This window comes from Populus nigra, chromosome 14 (assembly GCF_951802175.1).
Source record: "Populus nigra chromosome 14, ddPopNigr1.1, whole genome shotgun sequence".
NCBI classification, from domain to species: domain Eukaryota; kingdom Viridiplantae; phylum Streptophyta; class Magnoliopsida; order Malpighiales; family Salicaceae; genus Populus; species Populus nigra.
In genome coordinates, this window is record NC_084865.1 from 12,955,287 (window position 1) to 12,981,756 (window position 26,470).

Consider the following 26,470-nt stretch of genomic DNA (forward strand, 5'->3'; position numbering starts at 1 on the left):
CAGACAGGACAGGACCCCAGTCAAGCCTGCAATCTTTCAGCATGTTTTTCTCATTAACAATCTTACCAACCGTGAAGACATAAAAATAAAACTTTAACGGTAGTTCAAAATTTAAAATCACTCGAAAGAGTAGATTTCGTATACAGAAACAAATTTGTGTAGGCCCTGACAGGGTTAGGAAAGCAAGATCTTAATACAACAAAACCATAAGATACATCCAAGCTAATATCATTCATTGGCAGCAAGATGCGTTGGTCCATGTCTAATTTCCACGTCGCAGATACAAATCTGTTTCACAAAGCTCATCCTTCCTGGTCCGCAGCTGCTAATCAAATTTTAAAAGTGCATCTGTTTTAATTGTGTTATCAGGCAATAAATGTAAAATTGTGGATAGGAAAATGCACGTAAGACCAAGTTTTACTTCAAAGAGAGAAACTACGGTTCAAATTTTCAGCTTTAGCGACCTTAAACATTTAGTGCATCACATACTGAATAACTTAAGCCCCCATTACATAAATCAGGAAGCAAAGTGTCCCTGAATTCTTGGCCACATATCTACACCATGGCAGCACAACAAATAAAAAGAACCAACCATCATTGATGGGCTGATCCTCACCTCCATTAGAGTAATGCATCGTGCAAGATTATATCTTGTCATCATTGCCTCCGGAGAATCACTTGCCCTGAGCCTTAACAGCTTAATTCCCCGAGTAATATGGAGAAGCATAGTTCCTTACTATAAAATGTCATCAGCTCCTTCGCATGTCCTTGCCAGAAAATTCTCCACCTCCAAAAGATGCCGCTGCTGCAGCCACATCAAGACCACCACCAATAGATGTAATGAGAGCCGATAGACCACCACTAGGGCTCCCACCAGCTGCCATCCCCAGTCCAAGAAAATCAAGAGTGGCATGCTTCGGACCAAATACAGAAGGAGTTCCCATCATCAATTCCTTCAATCCAGAACCTCCATCACAAGGCAGGCCCAGTCCAAGCCCGGCAGTAACTGAGGCATTCTCAGGCTCCATTTGCCTATGACCCCATTGCATATTGTCTGGCTGGACAGACGATGAAGAAGATGACACGATTCCAAGCCCACGAAGCAACGATGCATTTGTAGCAGCAGCCCCCATTTGAGCAGCTTTCTGTAACAGTGCAGTTGCAGACATAGCTGGTTGTGGCGGTGGTGCATATTGCCTACGTTCCTGCCCTGCAGTGCCAAATATCGATGACCCGTGATTGGTGGAGAGACACAAAGAAATTGGTTCAGTTGAGGATGGAGTAAGGTCTGTTGGGCGATCAGGATGGGCCATGGCATGAATTAGATCAGTAAATGCAGTAGTCTGAGGAGCCTGCAAGCTTCCTGAAGCAGTTGAGGAAGCAAATAAACTAGCAAACACACTACTGGTGCTGCTGCCGTTGCTGCTTGAGCTAGTGCTACTGCTGAAGCTTCCATTGAACCCTGCAGTTACCGTGGCTGGAGCTGGAGCTGGAGCCGGAGCTGGTGCTGGTGCTTCTTCTATAATTTGTGAGGGATCATCTGATAACTCTACATAATGCAACATTGAAAAGATTAAAAGGAAAAAAAGGAGACACGAAAAGAGGGCACTTATCAAACAGACATGGAAAGTTGAGCTTTTCTTTATGAAGAACTTTAAAAGAAAAGGCAGAGTCAATAATAGTAACCTTTATCTAAACTAAACCCAAATCTCTTTCCCTTTTAGCTTTCGAATCACTTGAGTCCCTTGCCAAAGATTGCACAAATTGAATCTCAAAATATTTTTCAGGCTTTCTTAGCTCTACAAATCTATTCAATGCCATTTAACTTACAATAACAACAAACATCAGTAACAGACAAAAAAACTACTAAATTCCGAGATCTAAAGAGAGACAGGGAGGTAACAACAAACAACAAAGATTTTTTCTTGTTTGATTAAGACAAAAATCACAACCGACAAAATTGAAGAAGAATGTTTGAAAGTTTCCAAATTTAGTTCCAAAATGTTTTTACCTGGACTCTGAATTGCCAGAACTGGAGATGATATCATCCCAGTTGACTGAGCTAGTCCTGGTGGCGCCTGGCCCTGATCCGAACCAAAATCAGGAGCCACTGGTGGGGGTACTGGTGCTGGCGGTGGAGATGAATCAACTTGCACTTTCAGGTCAGATTCCTGATTTGGTTTTGGATTTGGGTTCGGAGTCTGAGTTTGAGCTCTAGCACTCTCCTCCGCCAAGGCATCACAAAATGCTCTGTGTGTAATAAAGCTATCCCTCCTTCAAAAAACAACCAAAACAACACAACTTCAAAATCCAAACAAACCCACCAAAAGTCACATAAATACATAAAAAATTGGATGCTAATATTACCTTGAAAACAGAGTACCACAATCACATTTATACTCTCTAGTACCACAAATCTTTGAGTGAGCCTTCCAATCAGACTGAACAGCATACTTCTTCGAACATTTATCGCATTTCCACTTCTTTTCCCCATGTTTTCTGCAAAAATGCTTCTTTATTCCTGTAAGATCGCCAAGAGCTCTTGATGGATCATGGTGTACACAAGTTGGTTCTGGACATACATAAACTCTCTTCTTCACATCTTTACTTGATCTTTGCCTTAATTTCCATGGTAGATTATGTCCTCGTCGATGAAGTTGCAAGTTTTGGTCTCTTTGAAAACCTTTGTTGCATATTTCACATACAAATCGATTTGTAGCTAAAAGTGTCTTTGGCGATAAGGCTATCACCTCTGCTTCGGGATCTGCAAGAAATTAAAAAAAAAAACCAATTAACTTTAACTAACCAAAAACTAATTAAGTTTCAAATTTTATTAATATTCACTGATTATTTACCTGGCATTCCAGGGAGGTTACGTTTTTTCTTAGCGGTGGCGGCAGACTTGGACGGTGGTTGTTGTGGTGGTGGTGGTGGTGGTTGGTTACCAGATGAAGAGACACTAGCTTCACCAGAAGCTGTAGACGAATTATCCAAATCAACAGGCATGATTCCTACTTGAAACCCCCCCAAAAAATAAATGAAACCAGAATCTATATCATTTATAACTTCTAAGAATTTGAAGGGGAGACAAACGTTTCTCTTTTACTCACTATTTTCTAGGGTTTGGCTTTTCTTTTTCTCTCTCTCGGCAACCAGTCAATGGAACTCTTTTTTCTTGTTGGGTGTTTTTAAAACCTACCTAACAGCTCTAATGACTAATGACATTCACTTCTCTGATCAAAACCTCACATTAACCAAAGAACTCAATGATTAAACCCAGAGAGACGACCCTGTAAAAAGGCTTACTACAACTTTCACATCAGAACTTGATTTTAAAAAGGAAAAACCACAAAAAACCAAAGCAACCGATCACCGGCCGGGTTGATGATCTATGATCTAATGATCAAAATTGAATCTTGGACGCTGAAAACTAACGAAAATCAGAAGTGAAAGGTGTTTTAAGGCTGCTATAACTAGAAAGGGAAAGAAACAGGAGAGACTTCGTGTGAAAGCTTGAGGGAGAGGGAGAGAGAATTTGGAGATGACAAAGTCTTCGGTCTTCGCTTCTTTACTTTTCAGAGATGAGAAAAAGATTTTCATAAAAAGAAACCAATAAAAAAACATGGGTTAAGTGAGTTTAGTTAGTGTTTACTAATCACAAGGTTAAATTAGTTTTTTAATTAACTCTTTTCTTTTTCTATCCATCCTTGCATTAATTTTCACATGTATTCAACTTTAACCTATGTTAGTTTTTATTTTTTATTTTTAAATAGAATTGATCTAAACAATAAAGATAAACGAAATATGTTTTTTTTATATAATTTTAGTTTTAAAAAAATCAAAATTAACTTTAAAACTATTTAAAAAATTATTTTATATTTTCATCTTTATAATCAAACTCGTTTTTATCTATTTTTTTTATTTTTTTTATTATGATATATTAACCAAATATTATATAAATAACTAATGAAAGTAAAGTTATAACTAAAAAATTTATGATAATCACAAAGCATCTGTATCATTGTTTGAAATTAGATAAAATTTTACTAATACAAGTTCATGAGTTACTTGAATCTTCTAGTTTCCATAATTTTTTATAATAAATAATAGATTTGACCAGAAAGTTATTAATAATAATTGAGCCCCAATGATAATTACAATATTAATATTAATAAGCTGTAACGAATAAATTTGAAAGCTAGATTTGTATGCATTCAAAATTATTAAAACAAATATAAGATGAATTTTTTTTTAAAAAAAAAAACAAATATCATACTTAACTGGTAAGGCTTCTATTGATGCTGCCTCATGTCCAAGTGTACTATAACAGGAGGAGGATTTACCGCGGATTTGTCGTTTTGTGAAGTGTTCGAATTCTTTTTGTGATTGTTCTAGGACAAAGTGTGGAAGGGGCCGGGAGTTGTCAATTGTTGCAAGAAATCGTTTGTTTTTTTTTAAATTTTGATTTTTTAAAAAATTAATTTTTTTATATTTTTAAATTATTTTGATATATCAATGTTCAAAATAAATTTAAAAAAAATTTAAAAATTATTTTAATATATTAAAAAAAAACTTTTTAAAAGACATCTATTACAAGATACTGACCATACTTTAAGATTTTATTAAAAGTCAAACGATCCCTTTTCTTGATTTTAATTTTTTGTATTCTGGCCAACAAATATTTGACACGTGGTTTGATAGCTGATACTGGGCATGTTTTATTGGTAACTCCTTTTTGCACTCTGATTTTTCCAGTTTTTTTACTGTGTTTTATAACCTCATGAATAGAGAACAGTGCCCCAGAAAGGGGCATGCGGTGGATTACATGTGTTACAGGTTTAACAAGACACGTGGCCTTTTTTGGCTTATGTTTTTTAATTGTTGTCCATGGAGTTATCTTTTCTTTTCGCGTTTTTATAAGGAAAGCTAATTATGTACTTGGTATTGGGATTTATAGTATTTTTTTAATTAAAAATCTATTAAAATATTAGTTTTTTTACTATTACATTAAAATCATTAAAATATATTAAAAAAATATTTTATAAACAAACACTTTGTACTTGTGAATCTGAAGAAACAAAGGCAAGCTGAGAAGATCATAAACTAATAGGCTAGAGTGAGGGTACAGTACACGCATAGAAAACTCAGATGGTGAAATAGAAAGTCCCGCAATTTCCCTTCATCGCAGAACAGGTAGCAGCAATTTTACACTTGCTAAACGTTATCTTACTAAAGCAGGTGACAAATAACATCAATTGATATGGAAAAAACAACACAAAATATCACCCATTAAATTTATTTTTTAAAAAATAAAATTTACAGATAATAACATCAGTTTTTCTCGTCAATAATTATCTTTCATCAACTTATTTTTAAGATAACCTTTCTCGCTGATTTTTTATAAGTATTAACATTTTCACCAATAACACATCAAGACATAATAATTAACTTATTTTATTAATACTTGTAGGGGAAAACAATTATTCTCAATGATTATTTCTTACCACTTCAAGCTTTATGAAGTAATATAAATACCTTAATTACTAGATAAACATGCAAAACAACTCAAGGTTATGGAACATAAGTCCATGATATTCACTTTTTTAAGCTCTAACTCTTTTTATTATAGTTTTTTTTCTTATAATTTACTAATTTAAATATTGAAATATTTTCTATTGAGATAAAGAACTTATTTTTTTAAGAAAGCAGGTAACAACTAGTCTAAACACTTCAACCAAAGACACAATCATTAAAAAAACCCAAATCAATTCAAGGTTTTTATGACTTCATCAAATGCATTTAAGTTCCGTACAATAAGTATATAAGTTTTAATTTAAATAAATAGAAAGGCTTGTTTTCTTACAATCTTAACTAGAATGCTTGAGGGTACTAAGCATTACGTATTTAACATTGTTGGACTTTTTGCTGTATGTTTCACATTCAAATAGAAAATGTTGCTTCCATGACATATTACATTAATTTTTTAATAAAACTCGAATTAAAAATTAATTTAACTAAAGACTCGAGTCATATAAAAATGATTAACTCTTAGTTGATATAAATTAATTCAATCTTTGATTTTTTGTCTTGAAAAAATCATAAATTAATATTATTTTAATAAAAAAATAATTTTTTTTTACTAATTCAGTGTATAACCAAGTCAACGTGTCACCGTATTAAGTATTATTACTAGGCTCACACATTACTTTACAGTTTCAAGATTTTTAAATATTCAAAATGTAATTGGATATCTGTTTTTTTAACATTAATATTCAAAGATATATCCTAATTCAAACAAACGTATACAAACATGGTTAGAAAATAATATAAATCATATTCTGAAACCTCACCTAATAGTTTAAGTTTTTTGGTTGAGATGGTTTTTTGATATGGTATCAGAGCCTTGATGACCAAGTGGTCACTAGTTTAAATCTTATCATCCCTATTTATTTGATAAAAAAATAAGCATAAGGTAAAGTGGATTTGTGCAAATTTCAAGCCTAAAAGGCTTTCACTTGATGGGGTGTGTTAAAGAATAATATAAATTATATCCTGCAACCTCATCTAATAATTTAAATTTTTAAATTAAAATGGTTATTTAACAAGTATTATGTGATACTCATATAATACTAGATTGAAAATGAATTGACCGACACAATCTTCATCGATTTGCATAAAATCTTTGCATCAAAATTCTTTATACTAACTTGAGAAATTAATTAATAGTAGACAAGAAGAACGATACTATACCTCATGATGACAGACACTAATTATGCATGGTTTACAGGGCAAAAGCAAAAGCAAAAATTTATGATAATAGATTAATTGACTTGAGTGTACATGATGAGAACTTTCACGGTTGATCTTCACAAAATAAACAGAAATGTCTGCAACCTGTGCATGAAATGGTACTTTAATTAGATTTCCAATAGTGATGCCATGATTAAAACACAAATACATGTAATAACATGTGTACATAATGATTAATTTGTCTGAGAAGCTTGGAACACAACATCATTTATACCAAAGTATAGATATGTTCTGTGTGTTTTTGCTTTTTTGTATATCTTCATTTGCTGCGACCACCATCTCAAGAAAGTTCATCAAGAACATCAAGTGTCTGTTTCGAACTCGAGGTACCCAGGCACCAATACCACGACCCCACGTAAAATCTACCTCTAGTTTTAAATTATATTTTAAAGAATACGTCCTTGCCATCTTTTTTTAAACCTGTTTAGTTAATAGTTACTTGGAACTCAAAAACCCCTCTTAAAGTTATAATAGAATAATGAACTTGGAAAGCTCTGGTGTTTTTTAGATTTTTAAAAGTTGTTTGAAAGTGGTGCAAATGATGTTTTTAAAAATTTTAATTTTTAATTTTTTTTATATTTTGAATCGTTTTGATACGTTAATCTCAATAATAATTTTGAAAAAAATAAAAAAACATTATTTTAATATATTTTAGCACGGAAAACATTTTAAAAAGCAATTATAATCACACTCAAAATGCTTTTCATTTAGAAAAAATATGTCAATAATATCTTTTTATATTTTAAAATTATTTTAAGATTATTATATTAAAATGATTTAAAAACATCAAAAACATATTAATTTTTAAAAAAATTAAAAATATTTAAAAATATTTTTCAAACTTAGTGTCAAACGCAATCGACAAACACGCTAGAAAGAGTTTGTCCCATTGACTGAAATGATGGGAAAAAATCTTAGATTGGCATGGATTATTTTTCATATATTTTGATAAGTAACTCCATTTTGAGGCCCGTGGTCATCTTTCTTCGAAAAATTAAGAAAACAATATACCTTCGTTCTCAAAATTATATTTCTTAACATGTGTAATTATTTATCTTTATTCATTTAAAAAATATTTGGCCCAAGTCTTGGATCCTGAATTTCTTTTCTTCATCACATGAATACCATTTACACAAATTTGCAATGGTTGCCTTTCCATCTTAACGCACTCCAGTAATATTTGTTTGTTTTTGTGGTCAATTAATATTTTTGAAATTTTTTGAATTTTTGAATTTAAGTTATTTTTTTATAATTTTAGATTATTTTGATGTATTGATGTTAAAAATAAATTTAAAAAAATAAAAAATATATTATTTTAATATATTTTCAAATAAAAAAATATTTTAAAAAAGTAATTGATACCATTCACTATCTAAATTAATTAGAATTCAAATGGAGTTTCACCTTCAATAGGGTTATCCACCTAAGGAAATCCTGCTTTAGTGAGTTTGGATAAAATAAATGTCTTTTGTTTTAGATTTTGTTTTTTTTTTTCTGAAAAGAAGTTTTTTTTAAAAAAGTGAATTTTGGAAAAATAAATTATTTTTCGATGTTTGGTAATGTAATGAAAAATAAGTTGGAAAATATTTTTCAGTGTTTGGTTATATCATGGAAAATAACTTGTTAATGTTTTATTTTTTTCAAGTTTATTAAAATAATGAGGAACAAATCTTACAAATTAAAAAGTTGAATGAGAATGAAATTGAAAAAAAAATATATAATTTCATAAATTATCTCAAATAAAATAAATAATAATCAAAATAATAGAAATCAAATCTAAAAAATAAAAAAACTGAAAGATGAAAAAATTAAAATAATGATAATTACCATTTCATAAATTATTTCAAATAAAATAAGTAACAATAAAAAGAATGAGGACCAAATTTAATAGATAAAAATTTCAATTAAAAAACGATAAGGGAAAAGCAAATAATAATTATAAAAATAAGGACCAAAATTAATATAAAAATTAAATTCTAAGGTATGAAATTGAAAAATAAATATTCAAAACAAAATATATATAGCAATCAAAAGTTTGAGGACCAAATTTGATATAATCAGCAAATAATATGACATTTTTAAATTTTTCACAACTTCCGGAAAGTGTTTTCTGCCCAAAATAAAAGGAAAACACTTTCCTGAAAATCAAGTCAAATTTTTCTTCGACTGAAAAATATTTTCCGTTGACCTGGAAGTGTTTTTCATTAACCAACTTTTCCAATAATAAATAAACACAAGAAAGTTTAGAAAGTGACTTCTTGAAAACCACTTTCTAAGAAACAAACACAACTAGTGTTTAGGAGTAAACAGCTGCAACAAGGTTCATGACGTTATGTTTTTAGTATTATATTATATGTATTTTTCATTTGAAAATATATAAAAATAATTTTATTTTAGATTTTTTTTACTTTTAATATTAATAAATTGAAACCATAAAAATATTGAAAAAACATCAATTTAATATTTTTTTCAAATTAAACACACTTAACAAACTTAAATGCATTTATAAACACTAGAACTGATACCTCTGCATTAAATGGCAGCACCAACAATTAGGAGGGTTCATGAGATTTCACATTATACTGTGGATCATGGATCCATAGACAGAGACTCAATCTCTAGGTGATGAAGTCGGCGGATTCTAGCAAAATCCCATGTGTAAAGGAGTTTGAAAAAAGAAAAGAAAAGACGTCACAATCTTGGATTTACAACTCAGCATCCAACATATTAAATGTATATTTGGAATAGTGTTTCCACCGAAATTTTAAAAAATGTTAATTCTTTTTTTCAAGTTAATTTTTTTAAAATATATTTTCAAATAAAAAATATTTTTAAAAATAATTATTATTGCTATCCCAAATACCCTTCTCAGTCCATATATATATATATATATATATGCACGCGCGCGTCAACTCAATCATGCTAAAAGACTTTTAATTATTCATTACATGTCGAATAATACTACTTTCTCAAATAAAAACAGGATGATAGGAGTACAAGTTTCAAATATCTAACAATTTCCAGAAATGTTAAAACTTAAGAGTTTGTCTGGATAATTTAAGGTGCTCTGATTTATTGGTTTGGTGGAGTGTAAGTATATTTTTTAATTTTAATTAAACTTGATTTTTTATAGTTTATATTTTTTTATATAGTTAAAATTAGTTTTTTAAAAAAATTATCTTATTAAACTTTATAAAGCTTATGGTTTGGTTGGTTAATTTAATTTGCAGGTTCAACAAGTTTAATTTTTATTTTATCATATATTAGGTTTGTTGGAAATTTATTTTAATAATTGATTTTATTTTGCTTTCTATAAAGTTATCTCAGGTTAAATGTCGAACTTTATTAACTAACATCGGTTGAGCAATTCATCCTTTTGGACGAGAAAGTTACATGACTGGCATGGTTCATTCATCCCTTTTTATCCCAAACTAAAATAAATAAAGTTCAATTATGTCAATTGCACGCATTATATGGCTGCTTGACGTGAACAACCAATCCTAGTGCTTGGATTACAATTCCAATATTCCATTGAACACAATCAATGCCCTTGTAAAAAAGTATCCTTTACAATCCAACAAGTTAAAGAGCTGGTAACTCGATTTTTTATTTTTTATTTTTTTTGCTATGCATCTAATTATCAAGGCAAGAGTTGGTAGCTAGTTGGGCCCATCCGTGGATAAAACTTGATGTGCTTGGCGTGCACGGATAATTCCTGCTTCATCTTTTAAAAATGTGTAGGGTTACTAGGGTGCGACTATATTATGTTTTGGAAGTGTTTTAATAATTGTTTTTTATTTTTAATTATATTTTTTTATATTTTTAAATTATTTTAACATACTAATATTAAAAATAAAATATTATTATTTTAATATATTTTAAAATAAAAAATAATTCAAAAACAACTATTATCACATTTCCAAACAATCTCGTAAATCATGATCATAGGGTATAGCTATATCATGATCATAGGGTATAGCTATGAGATACAATATTGTCTTGAGATATGTGCTTAAACTAGTTTAAGAAGAGAAAATATCTGTTCTAGTGAGTGGGCAAGATTAGAGATTAGACTTTGGAGTATATATAATCTTATTCCAACCCTATGATTTGCCTTTCCCTGTAAGCAAATGACGATAAGGTTGAGCTTTAGAGAGGAGGTTGAGGCGTTGAACTACGGATACAACCAAAAAGCCGGCATGTTTTTTCTGCTTGCTCCATCATCGCTTGCATTGACTTGGCATTTAGCATGCCTTTCCCTTTCTTCGTCTTCTTTTTTTTTTCTTAATTCAAACTCTCCATTATTTTTAGGCTGATTATGGGCCCCTCCATCTTTTTTCAGACGGCAATGGCCTAATGCTTTATTCACTTTTATTTCTTCTTTCCGGCATACTTCACAAGCGATAAGGACCTCTATATATGGTCTTCTTTTCCCTGCTGTAGGAAGACCCGAAGGGCTCTATTTGAGAAAAAAATGGTCTTGAAGCTGTTTTGTACCCAAAAATAGATGGTATGAACACGTAACTTCTTGGAAACTTGTTGGATTAAATCACGCAAACGTATATTGTTATAATAGTGGTGTGGTTCTTTATTCAGTGCAGGCGGTGGATGCCTCTACGCTAATGCATTGAATATTGCTGCATGGAGAATTAATCTGAATTTTTCAAATTGTGCTCTCAATCTATGGATGATGTTGCCTACAGTGCAAGATTCAGGAGATGGAGCCCTTCTTGAAAAGAACAATGAGATATTCGGGACTTGCTTTTGGCGTGTTTAATTTCTTCTAAGACAGTATTTTTTACCTGTGTCCCTAAAGAGAGAATATTTATCAGATTCCAAGTTTCATCGTAAGAAAAATCTCTCAGAAAAATAAATAAATAAAAGTTCCATCATCAAAAAAACGTTACCTTCACATGCCGAGGTGAATAGAGGGCATCGATGATGATAATGACCATATATTCCTTCTGGAAATATTTCAAATCACTCTGATGATGGGAAGAAGATTTTCTTCACAAAACATTTCAACTATATATGTATTCTCTGGTTTACTCTATGACAGAACACAACATCGATCAAGTATCTGACCAGGCTTACTGTATTCTCTGGTTCAAATCACCTGCTGATGGGCAGTACTGTTTATAAACATTTCTGTCTCCAATAATGGAGTTATACTTTCTGTTTGCTGACGATCAATTAGAACTTCCAGTTTGGCCACAATCGCATCATGTGATAATTAAAATCATGTTGAAGAAAATAACATATAATCAACACCATGCAACATTTCCTGGTGAAAGCTAAGCCATTATATATCCTTTCCCTGTGATGGTATAAGAGCTCTACCGGCCCCCCCTCGAATCAGACACAGAGAAGAAGTGGGAAGTTTGGTTGAGGGTAGTGCGGTTGCCTTTGTTAAGAAGGTCACAAGCTTTTTCCCACCCATATTTCCCACTTCTCATTTTTTGCCCTCCTTTTGTTTTCATGATCTTGTCAGCTATGGCCTAATGGAAAACTACAAGTCAATGGCCACTCATTCATAACACTTTCTTTTCTCGCTCTAAGTAGATCAGGAATAAAGGAGGAGGAGAGGTGAATATCTCTTTCTTTATTATCAAGTTCCCATCTTTCTCCCATTTTTTGATGAGTTCCCAACTTGTAGACATCAAACTAGAAAAAGGTGATTCCATCTCCTTTTCACGGTATCGACAGGGACAAGCAGTGCCATGTTTCCCACTTTGTTCCTGTTACAATGATTTTGCAGCAACCAAATGTATCATGAAGATTTACACAATGATGCACATAATATGACTGCATATAATATATATTTGTACAATGATGCCAAGAATTTTCCATTTATTAGAGAAAAAAGAGAACCTTCACTGCATCCGAAACCAGGTGTCAATCAATCATCTCGATCCAAAAGTTTAAGCCGTTAAGTGAGATCCTATGATATGATTTATATTATTCTTTATTACATCCTCTCAGGTGAAAGCCTTTTAATCTTGAAACTTGCATAGACCTACTTTACATTGTGCTTAATTTTTATCAAATAAATAGAAATGATGAGATTCAAACTCGGGACCGCTTAGTTATCAAGACTTTGATACCATATCAAAAAATTATCTCAACCCAATAGCTTAATTTTTTGGGTGAGGTCTCAGGATAAGATTTATATTATTTTCTAACACCAGGAAGTAGCAGTTGTCAGCTGTGGCAGTACTGCTGCAATCATGTTCTCGTGATGTTGTGGTGGTTATTTTTTAAAGTATTTTTTATTTAAAAATATATTAAAATAATATTATTTTTTATTTTTTAAATTTTATTTTTAATATTAGCACATTAAAATAATTTTAAAATATAAAAAATGAATTTAAAATAAAATAAAAAATTTCAAAAACATTTTTTAACCATAAAAATAAATACAGTGTAAACCTTGTGGCATACCAAGGTCAGAAATTAAAAAATGGTAAGAAAAGATAAAGAAAAAGGCAGGTTGAAAACACCAAAGCAATCAAAATCGATTTTTTTTTTAAAAAAAAACCATAGTTGGCAAAAGTAATTTGCAAACTAGCACATTTATGCAAAAAAAAAATAAAAAAATTAAGAGAATAACATAGTTTAAGTGGTTGTGCCATATGATCGAAGACCCTATTTGGAATTTAGGTTGGGTTTTTTTTTTGTTAAAATTTTTTTTGTTTTAAGTTATTTTTTAGTATTTTTAAATTATTTTGATGTGTTGAAGTAAAAAATAAATTTAATAAAAAATAAAAAAAACATTATTTTAATATATTTTTTTTAAAAAAATATTTTTAAAGACGGTCAAAATAACACAATTAATTAAACCTTTAAATAAAATTTCGAAGGTTGTCCTGTTGGGAAGTGTCACAGCCAATTGAACCATTCTATTTTCCTACTTTTTTCCGCAATTTATTTCTGCCAAACATGTTATTTTCAAAAAGAAAAAAAAATCCAGCAATTTCCAGTGAAATATGGCATCTCCAGAGCATGTAGGAAACTTTTGTTGGTATCACATGGACAACAGTGGAGCAACAATTTGTCCACAACGAGGAAGAAAAAAGAAAAGAGTTAGAGGCATCTGACAAGGGACAACAAACTCAAAGCTTGAATGATCCAGTGCTTTTCATTATCAAGCGGTATTACGGCGGCGACTGCACAAACAATCCCCCCCAGTTCTATTTTATTTTTTATTCGTTTTTTATGTTTTAAAAATATTTTTTGATTATTTTAATATATTGATATTAAAATTATTTTTTAAAAAATAAAAAATATTATTTTAATATATTAAAAAAACACTTTAAAAAAAACGATGCCCCGACCACCAAAAAGAAAAAAACTTACAACTTATTTTTCTACCCTACTCAAGAGCATGTTGACCTGAGATGTAAAATCGCAAAAGTTGTAATTACTTTTTACCGTCCTGAAGCTTTGATATTAATAATGGAGAGGAGAAATGAGCATAAGAGTTAAAGAGTCAAGCTTGTTATCATGACCCGATGGGCACTCTTGTTGCAAAATTGAGCATTCACATTTTCACGTCCCTTCTGCATCCTGCCATGTCTTGGAGGTCTACTTGACATATCTGGCATTGAAGTAAACACTTAAATTGATAAGGAATCAATTGCAGGAAAAATATACTATATATATATATATATATATTATGCTAAACCTAATATTTAACAAAAAAAACATTCAATTATTGCAAAGACACAGTTTTAGCTTTTTTTTTTTTTTACAATTATCACATGCAATCAAAACACATTAAATCATTCAAAAATTGTTGTTGAATGGTCAATAGAAGCTGGTTATGTCACTGGAGTTTCAAAAACAATGGTGTAATCATATGTCGTTTCTAGTAAAAACTGGAATCCTTTTGAAATATATTTTATAAATGACTCAATAAAGCTAAATTTTGATAAAGTTTGTTTAAATTCATGAGCATGTTTATTAGACTTATGAATTGGCTAATATTTTCTATTTTTTTAGTTATATAAAATGCCTGAACATGTCTAGAAAAATAATCTAAACATTTGTTTGTTTATTTATTTATTTTATGAAAAAATAATCATTTTTGTTAAATTGAAATTTTTTTTTATTACTCATAATATTTTTATTATACATAAATATTCGCTAAACATTACAATGTAAAAAACCCTTATTTGTCTTTAAACCTAACTACAACTAGATTTAATTGAATTAACAATACTCAATCCTCTAAAAACAAGGTATAGAAAGAGAAAGAGAGAACTTAACTCCATTGTCATTGCATGTATTTCAAATGAGTTAGCCGGTGATTAAAGAGTAAGGAGTAAATTTACATGAATTCTATAATTATAGTTGCAAAATCTGGTTGGAAGGTTGATCCAAAATAATGCTCGAATCCTAGGGATCAAATCAGGTTGATTTTTATATTTTTTTTAAAAAATTAAAACAATGTTATTTTAATTATTTTTTTTTAAAAAATCAATATATTAAGGGTCAGGATTTGACTGGATTAGTGGGTCAATTTGAATTTTTAATCATGTCAATCAGGTTTTTTTTTTTAATTTTTTCTTCATTTTAAATCAATTCAAGCTCCATCAACTGAGCTCCAGATAACCGGTTAGGCTCATCCAGGTTTTACAAAATTATAGTTTGAGTACTCTGTTTTTATCAAATTGAAAAGGCAGACAAAATATTAAAAGTTGGCCCAGGTATCACAGAACATAAGAAAAACTTCATCGCACCTACTTAAGTAGGCCCAATGTTTTGATGGATTCGAGCCAACAGAGGCCCTAATATATTGCCCTAATATATTGTCTGTGCCCAGAACGCAAAGGTTCTAGATGCCCTAAACTCACCCAATTCCCTGACGCTGCTGCGTCCACCCTCATCCGTGAACTATATATACCGCGTCCACCTTCACTTCACTTTAGACCTCCACTGCCTCTGTCTCTCTCCCTCTACTAAACACCACCAACTGGCTAGGCCAATACAATCGACCACCCAGAGCCACCGTGAAGTAATTAAGTAATTTGCTATGGACCTGGACGGCCTAGACGAACCGAGCAAGGTACGAAAACCACCCAGCAGATTCGCGCCAACTTCAAAGAAACCTCAACCAAAATCAAAACCTAAACCTAAACCCGAACCTCAGGAATCAGTACCGGTGGCACCAAAACCCGACCCTTCAGTTTCTAACACAGCCGAAGATGCTAAACCTAAAATTGATGATACGCTTTCGAAGACGGAAACGGGGGTTTCCAATGGTAATGTGAAGATGGAAATTGATGCTAAAGAAGAGAGAGGAGCGGCTGTAAAGGAAAATGATCCAATGGATGTTGATAAAGAAGAGGATGAGGATGATGTGGTTGTTCGCGAAATTGATGTTTACTACACTCCGTCCGTCGACCCCAACACTCAGGTGAACTTTTTTCTCTTCCTCTTTGGAGTGGAGTTTTTCTTTTAACAGTAATTTTATGAACTTAATTTTTCTTTCTCTTTTTTGCAGTTATATGTAATGCAATATCCATTGAGGCCGTGTTGGAGACCGTATGAATTGGATGAAAGATGTAAAGAGGTTAATATTTTTACCTTTTTAGGGTTTATTGCTGACTTTTTCTTGTTGTATTGTGAGGGGGAAAGGGAGATATTGAATGGTGATTTTCGATTTTTTTTAGGTTAGAGTGAAACCTAAAAGCACCGAAGTGGAGGTTGATTTGTCTATTGATGATACTAAAAACTATGACCCTGATATTGCTAGCAGATTGAATATGAAAAAGCAGGTTTGCCTCTGTATTTGCCCTTTCTTTTTTGGTCAAAGGCTCATTTTGGTATGGTATTTCTTCAGTGCTTAAACATGGAATGAAAGGGCAGGGTTAGGCTTCATTATTGGTAGTTTTTTGTTTTAAATAGTGATCTGCGAAGATTTTTGGGCAGATCATAAGTTCTTGATGTATTGCCAAATTTTCACCAAGGTGAGTGCCTTGGTTTTGTTAATGAGAAACTTGGTGCCTTGAAAGTCATGTCGTAGGAACTCTATTGATTTTGTAGTGAGGTGTGTTTCAGGTGTTTGTTATTCAGGACATGATCAGATGTCATCTCTGGTACAGTTCATTTTCTTAGTTCATGGTTTTGCAGTTTACTGAAATATTTATTTTTTTGGTTCTTTTAGTGCTGGTGATGACTGCTGTTTTATTTATTTGTTTCTTTTCTTTTCTTCTTCCCGAGACACATTTGTTATGGTTTTTGATGTCCCTGTAACCTTTTCTGTTCCTTGTAACTTCTTATGTACTTGTTCGATACTCTAATACAGTATCATGATTTGTGGTTTTCTTTAGACTTTGTCGTCCTCATGGTCGCCGCCTCCTGCTACTGGGTATGCTGTCGGGGTTCTTATAGGTAATAAGGTATGCTTGTCCTACCCTCCTGTTATTTGCTTTAACATAGTATGTTTAATTCATCAATGTGGTTGAAACAACTTAGTAGTAGACATTTTTTTCTGTAATCTTGGGGAGTGATGGCTCTGTAAAAAATTATTTTTCTGCATCATACACATCTCATGACATTTTATGACGGGAAAGAAAAGGGATAGAAGTTCTGCTTCTCATGAAACTCAATACAAGCTGCATTTGTTCTTGAGGCATAAGAGTAATTGTTAATGTATCTATCTTTGAATATTGTGAGATCTATTATTGATTGGTGGATACTGGACAGCATTCATAAATTTATGATCGAGCTCTTTTTTTTTTATTTGATGAGTGATCAGTGTTTCTTTTATCTGCCTTGAGCAACTGTTATAAGTTTCTCTCTAGTCATTCATAATGTGCTAGAAAACATTTTTACGGTTGGTTTTTATATTATTCTGTACTTTTTTATTTATTTAATGTATCTATACCCTCATCTATGTGGGTATCCATCCAGTTTCACATACTTTGTTTCTCCCTCTACATTTGTAGTGTTGTTAATTTGCTAGGAAACTCTCGAGTATGCTCCACCAGTGTATGCGTGTGCGTGTATGTGCAACTAAGTGATCAGTGTACCATCAGTACTCTGCTGCATAATGTTGCTCTAAGTTTGTTTTCCAACTATCTTTAACAGATAACATGTTCTAAGAGGCTTTGGCTTTTTTTTTTCCAAACTTGCAGTTACACCTGAATCCTATTCATGCAGTGGTGCAGCTTCGGCCATCAATGGACTATCTAAGTTCTGGTAATTCTAAAGGGAAAAAAAATGCCACAAGTGGAGAAGATTCCAATGAGGGGAAACCCTTGGGTCTACCAAAGAAGCAGGTTCTTTCTCTCTTCATATTCTGAATGCTTTTGTGAAATAAAAGTAATCAAGCAGAGGATGCCTTGGTTTGTTGTGGGGCCTCTGGCCTGGTCTACTGTTGCCTTGGAATGGTGACATGGATATGGTTCTTGCTTTAAGCATTTTTCTTCTTGTAACTAAATTCTTCATGCACATCATTTATGCTTGAGTTCTTGCTTCCTAGCATTTTTAACTTATATCTGTTGCATCATGATATAAAAAAGCATGAATTCCTTAAAACTTTTGATGGACTAAAATACCTTGAATATCAATAATCTTACACTCTGTTTTAGTTTTCAATTTCCTTGTTTGCTTATAATCCCCTTTTCAATCTTTTAAAATTCTCTTCAAAAGATAAAAAACTGGATGTGATTCACACATTAAGACCAAAGAGTGGATTAATCAGCTAGCTAATGTAGTCCAGATTAGATGGTGTTTGTTAATCAAATCACTTTTTCGTTATTTTTTTAAACCACCTATTGAAGTACAAAGGACCACCTACATCACCAGTGACACATTAGCGAGTAGTGCATAAATGAATGGTTGTAGATAGAACACACACACACAAGTGCATGTATGCACACACATGTGATGTGCTTATGCTCATATCGTATGTATGCTTTAATACGGCAGGCAACCAGGATTTCATAGAAATTATTGAGAGACACGAGTGCTTGTATGCACACACATGTGATGTGTTTATTCTCATATTGTATGTATGCCTTAATACTGAAGGCAACCAGGATTTCATAGAAATTATTGAGAGCTTTTGGTTATTTATTGTTGTTGTTGTTACTACTATTATTTTTATTTATGCTCATAACCTGTCAGTTCCTAAGCACCAAACCTTATTTATGTTTGGTGTAGAGCAAGCAGATGAGTTCAGGAAATGAGCAAAAGCCAGATGTTGAGGAGGTATACAAATTAAGCGTGCAATTTTACAACTGAAACTTAACATGCATTTATCTAGTTATAACCACATAGTTTGGATTCAAGTAAAAAATTGAAGATGTGATGCTTCTTTTCCTTTCTGTTACTGCAATTCTTCTCCCAGGCATTTTCTTTGGGTTACATGGTTTTCATTCCAAACTGGCAACTTTCTTTTGCTATGTGCAAGTTTTTATCTTGTAAATAACTTCTCTTTTTTCCCGCTAACTTTACTCAAAAATTGGAATAATGTGTAGGCATGTGGGAATACAAAAATTACTGATGAAAGAAACTATATATTTAGATGAGCTGAAAAGTTTTGGAATTTTCCTAGGTAGGATGGTGTTAGGGAGAAACTACTAGGCATTGGATAAAGAAAGATGATCTGTTGGACGCATAAGTGCTTTGCTTCATAGTGGGTTTATTATAGCTGTTCAATCATTTAGTTAATTTTACGCTGAAAAGTAAAATTACTACTTAGGACTGTTTTGCAGTTCTCTTAATTGGTTATGTTCTTGCAGTCTTGGATTCCTCTGAAGTACCATGGCTCAAAAAGTGATTTATCTTCCAGATATCTACAGAACATGGTGGCACCAGAAAGTTCTACCATTGAGTTTGCAATGAGCCCGTACGGTTTATTTATGACTTATCTTATTTGTAACTCTAGGCCTGTAGCAACTTTTCCAAAAACTTTCATGTACTTTAAGATTATTTTTCGGAAGCACCAAATTTGCTTACAAGTTGATGTGATTTTATATGAAGGTATGACTACATGAGCTCCTTGTGTCCTGGGATATCAAACAACAATATTAAACTCAATGGTCCTTCAAGAAGGTGCAGTCACCCTTCTTATTTCATATTTCTTCTATCTTCAATATCAGAGGTTGATGCAGTATGGGAACGAGAAAGTTTACTCCTTTGTTTGTAGTTTAGTATGTTTAGAATTTTATTATTATTTAGATAGCTTTCTAGGATTTTGTTATTATAATTATTAATATTTTACTAGAATTTTCTTTTTTCTTAGTTTAGGTTACTAGAGATTTCTTCTCTGCCTTCTCTTTCTCTCTTCTATTTAATCCCTCTCCTATAGGGGATTCTGCTTCTTCTATCTTTTTTGTTACCCTGTCCTACGTCAAATGTGTTATGCATGCTCCAAAATATGTATGAGCATATATTGGCACATGTAAAAAATTCATAGATCTGTCATGCATGCGTACAATGCAAGAAATGCATCTCAGAGGCCTTGCAGAGCACCTTTATTGACTTGGTCATTCTGTTTTAGAATGAAGTTAGGAAAAATTATATTTCAAGTAGCGTTTTTGTTTCACTGGCTTCACGATAACATTGTTTAGGATATGCAATTACATAAGTTGCATTTACAACAAAAGTGTAGCACTGTTTTTTCACTTTGAAATTTTTTATATTTCTTTTATTGTGAAAATTTGAATATGCCATGTTAAAAGTGGATAATTTGAACCTTACAATGATTGGACCGAGAAATCAAGGAAAGAGGCAGCAATAAGGTGTAAAATAGAACCTTGGGATAACAATACAATAAAAAGGTAAAGAAAGCTAGTGCAAATTGAATGTTGTGGTGGTTTGGTGAGTGGTTGTGTAAGTTCTCTGCTGCCCCAAGATTATTAATGGGAGACTTGGACACAAGATCTAACTTGTATTCTGCTTATGGAGTTCAACTGTTCTGTTCACTACCATTTCTTATTTTTCATTACTTTATAATGAATTAATGTCACAGTAACCTGTGATGGTGATGGAAATTAGGGTGCATGTATATGTTTTTCTTTTCCATCATAATAGATGATATTCATCAACCGATGATTTTGTTTTTGTGCGTTTGCGCTATTGGCTTTTTAAGTGTAAATAGATGTTGTTACAGGGTTTTGCTTTCACTGCCTCTGGAAGAACGAATTAAGAGGCTGTTTTTGGAGGTTTGTTCTGACTCAATATTGTATATCTGTGTTCCATTATATGATATAGTGATGCTTTGGAAGTTGGTGCCAGCCAATGAATGTGGCGGAATTTTGATTGTACTGGTGTCTTTGTTTTGTAAATTGTTGTGCAATTTTGGCCAGCTGTTTAGAAACATTAATGTGTGTGAGAAGCATGGCGTGTTTGCTGATTTACATCTCTGTTTCTTATTTTTAACTTCTTTCTCTTTTCTCGAGATGACACTTATTGACTAATGGCCAGATGGGTATTTGAAAAACAGATTTAGTTATTTAAATGAATCCATGCATTCATGTCTGTGGTGTCCTTTAGAACATTTACTTGCCCAGTTTGAGTATATACATCATCCAGATCCAAATCCAGGATTGCATTTCTCTTTCTGGATTATAAGGATTCATGGTTTCCACTTTGTGGACTTTTTTTTCTTTTGTTTTGTTTGTCTTTTTTGGTTGAAGATTGTTGATGGGGTGAGCGTTTTTACATTTTTTGTCGCTCAATTGGGATGTGGTTCTAATTGTTGTGGCTCAATAATATACAGTACGTTTCTTTCTGATCTTGGTACAGCATTCATACAGTTTTCTCAAGAAAAATTTCCACTTGAAACCTAAACCTTTTAAAATTTTTCCCCTCCTATCCCAATTGAACTTGAGCCACCAGAGTATGAGCATCAAATTTGCTTATCTCTGAAGCTCCCAACTGGATTGTGAAGTTTTAATCTATTACATTAGTATTTCTTTAAAGTTATGGAGTCAAGACAATTTTGTGTTCTTTCTCAACTGTACCTCTACTCCCTTTTCCTTTATGCTTTTTCAGCTTTTGGAAGAAAATCTTGAAGCGATGAATTGTGATAATGAAATATTTGTTTTCAATTTGGAAAGCAATTGTTTGTTCTCTTTAGATAATTCTGGACTGTTATTCTTAATAGGGACCTCCAATTCATCGGTTTGCTGCTCTTAGGCATCTTATTCCAAATGACTCCATTGAAGATCTCTTAATAGTTCTTCAGGAGTATGGGCAATTAGTGCAAGGACTATGGGTGCCAAAAACGAGTTTACTGTTTCCCAACCCAAAGCCAACTGAAAAGGTTAAACTTGCAGCTAGAGATTACATACTTCTTTTATTTAGCAAGAGTTTGGTGGTCACCCCTTCAGAACTTAATGTCCCAATGAAGCCTCTGATTCTGAAGAGCTTCCTGAATATATTTGCTGTTGAAAGGCCTTCCTTTAAGGATTGGAAGTTCAAAGAAAATGTGGATACATTGTTTGTAGAACTGTACCCAGACATTGTTAGAAAGCAAGAACAAGCTTGGGAAGTCATGGGAAAAAACATTTCTGCTGCTTTTGATCGAGCTGGAAAAAGTGTGTCCAAGAATGTGATAACAAAGCCGAAGAAAACCATGACAGATGAAACTCGAGAAGCTCTGCGGAAGGCCTTGCCAAAAGTTCTCCAAACTCACAAGGTTTGCAGGTATGGGTTTCAATTTTTTTTCCTGGCTATTTAACACCTTTCTTGTGTGCATGCATGCATGCATGTTTCTCTACTCATATTCCAACAAATATGCAGTTGAAACAGTATTTCTAATCATCGATACCTTTGGAAGCCTGCATCAGTTTAATGGCCTGCATGGGTTTAATGTGGTACTTTGATATGTAGTTAATTTTTCATCTACCATTGGAGGCGGTTAATTGTTTTTTCTGGAGAAAGAATTTCTCAGTGGTTTTATAGGTTAAAACAAGCCAGGGGCTTGGGTGCAACTGTTTTGTAGGTTGCTATAAGTCTCTTGATGAATAACTCTAAATGAGTGATCTCCACGTGATATGAATGTAGAAGAGATCAATAGATTGTGTTTTAACCCATAATACCAGCCTGTGTTGTCAAAATTTCTTTTTGACATCAATATCGCACTAGCTTCCCTTTTGGTTTGAACACTATTAGTTCATTTGAAATCTGTGTTGTTACAGATTGACAAATTTCTCTCAGAATTTCTTTTTCACTCACTTAAGTATAATGATACGCTTCTTCTCTCACAGTTTTCAAATGATTTGCCAAGGTTTGCGACAGTTGGCCATCTCTCAGTCTACTCTTCCAAAGGCAGATCCTAGAATTGCAGTAGCTGCAGCCTCTGGTGCTGAAGCTCCTCCAGAGGAACTTCAAGAAGTCATAAGTGAAGTCGCAACTAATATTCATGGCTTTTATGTTTTGAAGTCTTCACCAGAACACCCAGATTTTGATCCATTGAGGTTATATATATACAATTTTTTTTTCTTTTGTCAATCCACTGGTCTTATGGGGCTTATGTGTAAATACAATGCAATAAGATTAACCAGAATAATTATCTACTTCTCATAATTGCTTCTCCCTAGCAGAAAAGTTGTAATTGGGCTTTTTCTGGCAAGAGGACCAAATGCGAACATTAAGAAGTCAGAGGTCCAAGCAGCAGCCAGGCTTGAGCTTAAGAGGGAGCCTTCAAACAGTGAATATATTAAGGTCAGTGATGTAAGACAAACTTAATAGATTGGATAATGCCACCTAAATCTCATTTTGTGGTGACCAGTTTACATATTGTTCTTCGAAATTCTAAAGGGTTAAAGATTATTTATGTGTTATAATTTAAAAGGGATGAAAAGGGCTCAAGCTTTGATGGAAGTAGCCAGAATTTTAAAAACATTTCCAGAATTTCTTGGTAGCAACTAAGGGGTGTTAAAGTGCATTTGTTTTTGTTGTAGATGATAAAAAGATTAGGTGGGTTCTAGGTTATCTGGTGGCACAAGAGAAGAACAACTTTGGGGATGTCTTATGACAGAAAAATCTAAATCATATTGTTATTTTTTGGCAATTTGCTAGTATTGTAAGTTAAGTTGCTTGTCTCCTCCCATTTCCCTAGGTTGCTACCTGCTTCATGGTGCAAGAAACGTGAAAAGCTTGCAATCTTTGAGGCTATTCACAGTTTTTTGTTGTGTTTTCCAATTTTTTATTTTGTTTTTATGTTTATTTTTTTATCTGTTTATTTTTATTATTATTATTATTTTGAGTTTTTGATGTTTTAGTGCTTATGGGATTTAGCCTCTGTGATTCTAAAAGCAATATAATAGTCCCTCTGATGTGAGGAATACTGGAAGCAGACTGCACGGGGACTCAAATTACACAACTGTGAATTGTTAGAGATTACTCTGTTGATTTCAACTGTGTGGACTAAAACTTAAACCACAATAAAAACCTCTTAAAAATTAAACTAGCCTATCCTTCTACTGACACTTTATAACCTTGTTCTGTCCTTTGTTTATCTGTTTATTATTTTGTTATCCAAACCAATTTGGCATTAAGATTTTGTTGACCTGTAATCATTCCATGAACCATACTCAGAAATTACTATCAAATAGGTTCATTCCAAAATAATGTTGTTGAAGGTTGGCCTGCATTATGACTTGTGAGGCTTGTAGTTACAACAAGGATGAAATTAGTGATTTCATCTATAAGAAGTTGCAGCCATCTATTCAGTAGCACTTTTCATAGCTTGAGTGATTGAAGCATGTTTTCTTTTCCAGGTCATGACTGATTTATGCGAATCCAAAGGTTCTGCGTGGGTATTGAAGAGTGGTGATGGAAAACCATCATGATTTGGTTGAAGGTAAGCAATAAAAAAAGCCATGATGAAAAGACTTTATAATTCATATTCAAGGGAGGATCTGATGCCATGCTGTTATACCGCACCTCTATTCTAAAATATATTTTTGTCAAAACATGACCAAATCTGTCTCTCGAAGTGCTTGACCGTAACGAGTGCTGCATGGAGATACTGATACTGCCTAGCTCCTTGGACTGGGTTGGCAACTCCATGAATGAGAACACTTGGATGCACTAAAAAAGGAAGAATAATCTTGAGATCTTCGACAAATTCAGTGAAAATGTTACTTGTGTTGCCTTATAAGAAGAATTGATTATGAGATAAAGAAAAGAGACAGCAACTATAGTGCATGCAAAGAACGAAGAGTGCCCCCTTTATTTTATTTTATTTTTCTTCAATGCTTTTCCTAATCATTTGCTTTGCATGGTATAACTGTGCAGGTCTTGCGTTTTTGCAAGTGCCTTTTGTTTCATTTGCCGTTTGTGGAGGTGCTTGTCATGTTATGGCGCAATGGCGATTAAGCTAGCTGTACATTCTGACTGCAGTCCTTGGGGAGCAATAAAACCAATTGTGGTATAGAGCTGATTGTTCCAAGAACGTTCTTAAAAGTGGATCAATGGTCATAACTGCTCTGATGCTTCCTCACGGTTGTGGCTCGGTACATAATTAGGTGTTAGTAAAATCAAAGTTTGACTGGATTTCAATTCTTTGGTTTCTTTCTATCTAATTTCTTCTTGTGAGAATTACTATTGAGATATGACCGTTACAAGACTTGGAAAATTAGACTTGAAAAAAAATCATGTTGTCAAGGAGGTGAGCGCTAGAAGTCTGCATGGTCGTGCTTGACCTATTTGAATCGGGGTTGGCAACCAAGCTTCTCAGGAGGATAGATGGGGGCAATTCAGGTGAGTGTACTGAGCAAAACTCCAGTGGCGAACCGCTGTGCATGGTAAGAATGTTCTAAGATTGAAATTGACTAGAAAAACATTATTTGTGTCAATCAAGCAAATGATGCAATGAAGAGGAATTTGTTCAAGGAATAGAAGAGAGTTTGTAATCTGTCTAATTAATTATGTAGAAATTATGATTTGACCCGTTGTGTTTGTCTTGATAAAGAAATCTTCTTGTGGGAGAGAGTAATTATCATGTCCATAAATCATAAAACTAGCTGTGCTACGCAGTAGCATTTGAAACGAATCCGAAGATGGACGTTCGCTGTAAACAAAAAGTATCATAATATAATACGGGCTGAACTCGGGTGGGGTTTTATGTATAAACTAAAAAAAGTGTGTTTCACCTTTATATATGTAAGTTTATGGCTTAGGGTATGTATTTTTCTGTAATTTAAATTATCAAAAACGGATTTTCAGAAATAAAAGTCAAGATGGAACAGATATTCTCAAGGAAGTACAATTAGAATAAAATAAAAATAATTGGCTTGGCTTTGACTTCGGGAGTGTTTTTTAAAAGTATTTTAAAAAAATTTAAATTTTTTTTATTTTAAAATAATATGTTTTTGATATTTTTAAATTATTTTAATATGTTGATTTTAAAAATAATTTTAAAAATTAAAAAATATTATTAATATATTTTTTTAAGTAAAAAATATTTTAAAACATAATCACGATTATATTTTCAAATACCCTCTAGATCTCTGTCAACCTACGTGCTTTCCGAGCCCTATAAAATGATGGTCCATCAGATTTACGTGAAAGATGTGCTCTTAAATATACTTAACAAACAAAAAGGACGATATAAAAGAGTTTCTTTAAAAAGTGGAGATCATTTCAGCAACCATGTTAAAAACCGGTCATAGTGCCTTGCTTAAATGTGCTCACC

At 32.6% G+C, this 26,470-nt stretch overlaps 2 protein-coding genes across 3 annotated transcripts; one reads left to right on the forward strand and one right to left on the reverse strand.

Annotated features, from left to right (window-relative positions):
* Positions 1-399: 399 nt before the first annotated feature.
* Positions 400-3,568, reverse strand: LOC133673176 (zinc finger protein GAI-ASSOCIATED FACTOR 1-like). Its single transcript, XM_062093869.1, has 4 exons — positions 2,856-3,568; positions 2,368-2,764; positions 2,012-2,274; positions 400-1,549 (listed from the first exon to the last, which is right to left on the reverse strand). The coding sequence occupies exons 1-4, from the start codon at positions 3,004-3,006 to the stop codon at positions 750-752; spliced, it is 1,611 nt and encodes a 536-aa protein (XP_061949853.1). The 5' UTR covers positions 3,007-3,568; the 3' UTR covers positions 400-749.
* A 12,086-nt stretch (positions 3,569-15,654) lies between these two features.
* LOC133673347 (uncharacterized) lies at positions 15,655-25,697 on the forward strand. 2 transcript variants are annotated; one of them, XM_062094082.1, is made up of 14 exons: positions 15,655-16,228; positions 16,316-16,384; positions 16,485-16,589; positions 17,145-17,213; positions 17,952-18,095; positions 18,982-19,029; positions 19,563-19,669; positions 19,804-19,875; positions 20,936-20,987; positions 21,932-22,473; positions 23,037-23,246; positions 23,373-23,493; positions 24,552-24,634; positions 25,072-25,697. In XM_062094082.1, exons 1-13 carry the CDS (start codon positions 15,845-15,847, stop codon positions 24,621-24,623), a joined length of 1,995 nt encoding a protein of 664 aa, XP_061950066.1. In that variant the 5' UTR covers positions 15,655-15,844; the 3' UTR covers positions 24,624-24,634; positions 25,072-25,697. The 2 variants fall into 2 exon arrangements, with proteins under 2 accessions (XP_061950066.1, XP_061950067.1); XM_062094083.1 differs by lacking the exons at positions 23,373-23,493; positions 24,552-24,634; positions 25,072-25,697 and having other exon boundaries at positions 23,057-23,246.
* Positions 25,698-26,470: the final 773 nt, after the last annotated feature.

Bases quoted from the DNA above. Each gene is read 5' to 3' on its own strand.
- LOC133673347 (XM_062094082.1), top strand. From the start codon at position 15,845: ATGGACCTGGACGGCCTAGACGAACCGAGCAAGGTACGAAAACCACCC. The intron at 18,096-18,981 runs GTTCTTTCTCTC...TGTTTGGTGTAG, and splicing joins TGGGTCTACCAAAGAAGCAG to AGCAAGCAGATGAGTTCAGG. The intron at 23,247-23,372 runs GTTATATATATA...TCTCCCTAGCAG, and splicing joins CCAGATTTTGATCCATTGAG to AAAAGTTGTAATTGGGCTTT.
- LOC133673176 (XM_062093869.1), bottom strand. From the start codon at position 3,006: ATGCCTGTTGATTTGGATAATTCGTCTACAGCTTCTGGTGAAGCTAGT. The intron at 2,275-2,367 runs GTAATATTAGCA...TGTTTTTTGAAG, and splicing joins TGTGGTACTCTGTTTTCAAG to GAGGGATAGCTTTATTACAC. The intron at 1,550-2,011 runs GTAAAAACATTT...TGCATTATGTAG, and splicing joins TCTGGCAATTCAGAGTCCAG to AGTTATCAGATGATCCCTCA.